At 43.7% G+C, this 4,158-nt stretch overlaps 1 protein-coding gene across 2 annotated transcripts; it reads left to right on the forward strand.

Annotated features, from left to right (window-relative positions):
• On the forward strand, positions 1-4,158 carry LOC115765762 (protein bride of sevenless). Of its 2 annotated transcripts, XM_030709425.1 has the most exons (6): positions 1-330; positions 402-580; positions 1,209-1,679; positions 1,743-2,192; positions 2,247-3,697; positions 3,760-4,158. In XM_030709425.1, the coding sequence occupies exons 2-6, from the start codon at positions 538-540 to the stop codon at positions 4,012-4,014; spliced, it is 2,670 nt and encodes an 889-aa protein (XP_030565285.1). In that variant the 5' UTR covers positions 1-330; positions 402-537; the 3' UTR covers positions 4,015-4,158. The 2 variants fall into 2 exon arrangements, with proteins under 2 accessions (XP_030565285.1, XP_030565284.1); XM_030709424.1 differs by having other exon boundaries at positions 1-580.

A 4,158-nucleotide genomic window follows, 5' to 3' on the forward strand; every position in this document is an offset into this window, starting at 1 on the left:
TTTTTCTTCTGCTCTCTTGGCACATTTTCTGCTGGACGCTTTCAAATGAAATGAAAATATGAAAAACTAAAATTTTTGCCACCGTATTACTTTGCACTGATACGAATGAAAAGCATGAAAAGCGGAAAGAGAACTGTGCCAAGCCAAACTAAAGCTTACCCAGCTGTGTATGTGTATGTGCGTGTGTGTGCCTCTGTGTTAGTGTCACCATTTTTAATGCGATTAAAGTGCAACACTCTCCCAAAGAGTCCGAAGCCAAAGCGGAATGGCAAATGCTAAAACTGTGCACAAGAAGAGCAATGCATAACGATTCTCACAGCACATTCACAAGTATTTCGAGCCTACGATGATAGTTTTTCCGGCACTAATTGCCAGAATTATCAATTTTTGTTTTTCCGTAGGCAACTTGCTTTACTCGCGACAATAAAATGCTGCTAATTATCCATAAATGTTAAAAGGCGCAGAAAATCAAAACAAGAATTAAACAAATTAAAAAAGAATTCAATTAAGCAAAGGCTTAACTTAACTGAAAAGGTCATGAGGGGCTTGCAGTTCGTTTGGAAATCGCCAACACAATTGGGTAAGTTTTTAATGAAGTCCATGGGGAGTAGATAAATCGAGAAAGAAGACATAATTGAGGTCCTGTAAAATAAATAACAATACCAAATTTATATATTTTATCCGTTTATACATTATTTCAACACAGTTTAACCACCGCTAATGTTTTGAATTAATAGAGTATTATCATTATTATTATTATTATTATTATTATTATTATTATTATTATTATTATTATTATTATTATTATTATTATTATTATTATAATTATTATTATTATTATTAATATTAATATTATTATTATTATTATTATTATTATTATTATTATTATTATTATTATTATTATATTATTATTATTATTATTATTATTATTATTATTATTATTATTATTATTATTATTATTATTATTATTATTATTATTATTATTATTATTATTATTATTATTATTATTATTATTATTATTGATTGGTAGAGCCACGTGCAATGCGACCGCGTGGGTCTATAGTGCCACGGTCTGGTAAATGAAACATATGCAAGAATGCAATAAGTTTCCCATGCTCGCTTCTCTGTTGGCAATTGTCTACTTTTGTTTCCGTTTTGAATTCATAATGACCATCAAACTCAACAAATACCGAATCGAATCTTTACAGTGTTATTTGTTCTGCTCATCACAATAAGCTGCATAGATCTTTGCCATGCGGTTGGTGCTGCAACTCCCACCAAAAAGTCGCCACCGGTACGTATAACGAAACCACAACCAGTCAGCAGCACCACCACTGCACCACCAACGACCAATGAGGGTAGCACCACTGGTGAGCAGCTGGCATTACTGGTGTCCTCCACAACAGAGGGAACAGCCAGCAGCAGTAGCAACAGCGGCAGCGACGACAACAGCAGCACGACTGCAGCTGGCAGCTTGGTACCGGAGATATGCATTACTGGACTGCAGTTGAGCTATACCAATGCTGATGGAGAGCAGGTGGTGCGCAAGCAGCAGGAGCTTGTGCAGGTCATTGAGGGTGATGTCATGCTGAGTGTAATTACAAGCGATCCCGTATCGGCGCTGTTTGTCATCAATCGCGTGAATCAGGCAAATCTTATATCTGCAGACTTTGAAGTTGGTAAGCGATAAAAGCGAAAGCTATAGAAAATTAGGATATATATTTGAATATTCCCTCTAACAGGCATCCGAGCTATAAATGTGGACAATGCAAGTCTGGCGGAGAATCTGCTCATACAGGAGGTGCAATATTTGCAGCAGTGCACACAGTATTCCATGGGCATTTTTATAGACTTTGATCTATATAAGCGCCTCGAGTCAATAATCAGGGATTTGGAGTATAATGTTTGGCCTATACCCTCGGCGCGTGCTCATCTATTTCCGAAAGTGGCGCACCTGCTGCATCAAATGCCATGGGGTGAAAAGATTGCTTCTGTCGAAATTGTGACCGAAACCTTGGATATATATAATGAATTCATGGATGCCGCTAGACAGGAGCATATGTGTTTGATGCACTTCAAGAGTGACGATAATGTTTACATACTATTTGGCAATAAGATGGCCAGTCACTTTAAGGAGAACGGCACAGTGTTTGCTGTGCCCACGGAGCGCACGGAACATATATTTTTAGAAGGTAAGTGCGATTTGGAACTCAGTTGGAAAAGGTTTATTATCGATTTCATTACAGAGCTGCCCAATAAGTCGTTTATACTAATGGAAAATGGAATAGAACTACGCACCGCTGACTTGGATCCCATGCCCACAACGCTGGATGAGGTGCTCATTGGCAAGAGCGTGTTGCCCTCGCGCATCCTAGTCTTCGCCAGCCCCATTGTGGATCTGATGAACTGGCTGCGAGGCTCACTGGCCAAACACTGCAAGCGTGATGAGGATCTGTACATGCTGGAGAGCTGTTTCAACTTTCTCAATTTCATTGAGGACTGGCGCACCCCGGAGTATCGTCGTACGCATGATACTGCAGAACTGCTGTCGCTGCTGCGCATGCGCAAGCTGTCCAGCTCAATGCTCTTCCAGATGTACCAGAAGAAGCAGGAAACCGTGGATGTCATAACGGGCGAATCGCGCATGGAGCTGCGCGAGATTGCGTCACAGAACTTTGTGACGAATGTAACCACCTACTACCACTACAATCGGGACAATCACACCAGCCTCGAGTTGAAGACCAAATTCGGACTAGTCTTTAACTGTCAGTTCACGGCGGGCGAAAATCGCCGTTATCCGTTCCTGTTTGATGGTGAGAGCGTAATGTTCTGGCGCATTAAACTGGACACCTGGGTGGCAACGGGTCTGACAGCAGCCATACTCGGCTTGATCGCCACGTTGGCCATTCTTGTGTTTATTGTGGTGCGCATCTCGCTGGGCGATGTCTTTGAGGGAAATCCAGTCACCTCCATATTACTGCTGTTATCGCTTATACTCGTCTTCTGCTCCTTTGTGCCCTTCTCCATGGAGTATGTGGGCGAGCAGCGCAACTCGCATGTCACCTTCGAGGATGTCCACACTCTGAACACCCTTTGTGGCGTGCGTGTGTTCATCATGACGCTCGTCTATTGCTTTGTATTCTCGCTGCTGCTCTGTCGTGCTGTTATGCTGGCTTCTATTGGATCTGAGGGCGGCTTCTTGTCCCACGTCAATGGATACATTCAGGCAATAATCTGCGTTCTCAGCGTCTTTGTCCAAGTGGGCATGTCTGTGCAGTTGCTGGTCGTCATGCACTTGGCCTCGGAGAGCGTCTCCTGTGAAAACATCTACTACGGCCGCTGGCTCTGGGGCTTGCTAGCGTACGATTTCCTGCTCCTCTGCTCTTTGGTCAGCTTGGTGCCGTTCATCTATCGTTCACAACGAAATTATCGCGAGGGCATCTTGATTGTGATTGGCGCAGTACTCATTCTGATCATCTGGAGTGTGTGGATTGCCCTGTCGCTGTTTGGCGATGAGTGGCGGGATGCGGCCATACCGCTGGGAATGCAGGCTAGCGGCTGGGCAGTATTGGTGGGCATACTTATTCCACGCACGTTTCTCATTGTGCGCGGCATTGAACGCTCGGATATTGCGCAGGCCCTGCCCTCGCTCACCTCGCTGGCCTTTGCCCAAAACAATCAGTATTCCTCCGAGCAGGTAGGTTTATTTTCTTTGACATTCAGCTGCCTCTTAGCCTCTCTCATGTGTCCATCTTTCAGAGCGTCTATGAGTGCGTGAATCCCGCGATGCGCCACTGCTCGCAGGAAGAAATGAATCATCAATCGCCCAGCGAGATACCCACGTTGCCTTTGCGCGGTGGCGGTCCACGACGCCAACAATTCTTTGCCAATCTTCGCCAGGCCAATGCCAACATCAATCCACAACGTCCACCGCATCCACAGCAAAGTCCTTCACGCTCATCAGTATGCTCTCTGCCCCCCTCCCCAGACCACAGCAAGATAACGCGTTTCTGAAAAGATCTGCGGATGGATCTGTATCTCTGACAGCACTCCGCAACTTCCGTTCCAACTCTAGTCAAAGCGCCAAGAACGTGCATTAAATAAATTGATGTAATCTATTTGCTAATATAACATTTTATTGATTGACGAACTCATAAT

The sequence above is a fragment of the Drosophila novamexicana genome, unplaced genomic scaffold (assembly GCF_003285875.2).
Source record: "Drosophila novamexicana strain 15010-1031.04,08,12 unplaced genomic scaffold, DnovRS2.1 tig00000986-arrow-arrow-pilon, whole genome shotgun sequence".
Taxonomy (NCBI): Eukaryota; Metazoa; Arthropoda; class Insecta; order Diptera; family Drosophilidae; genus Drosophila; species Drosophila novamexicana.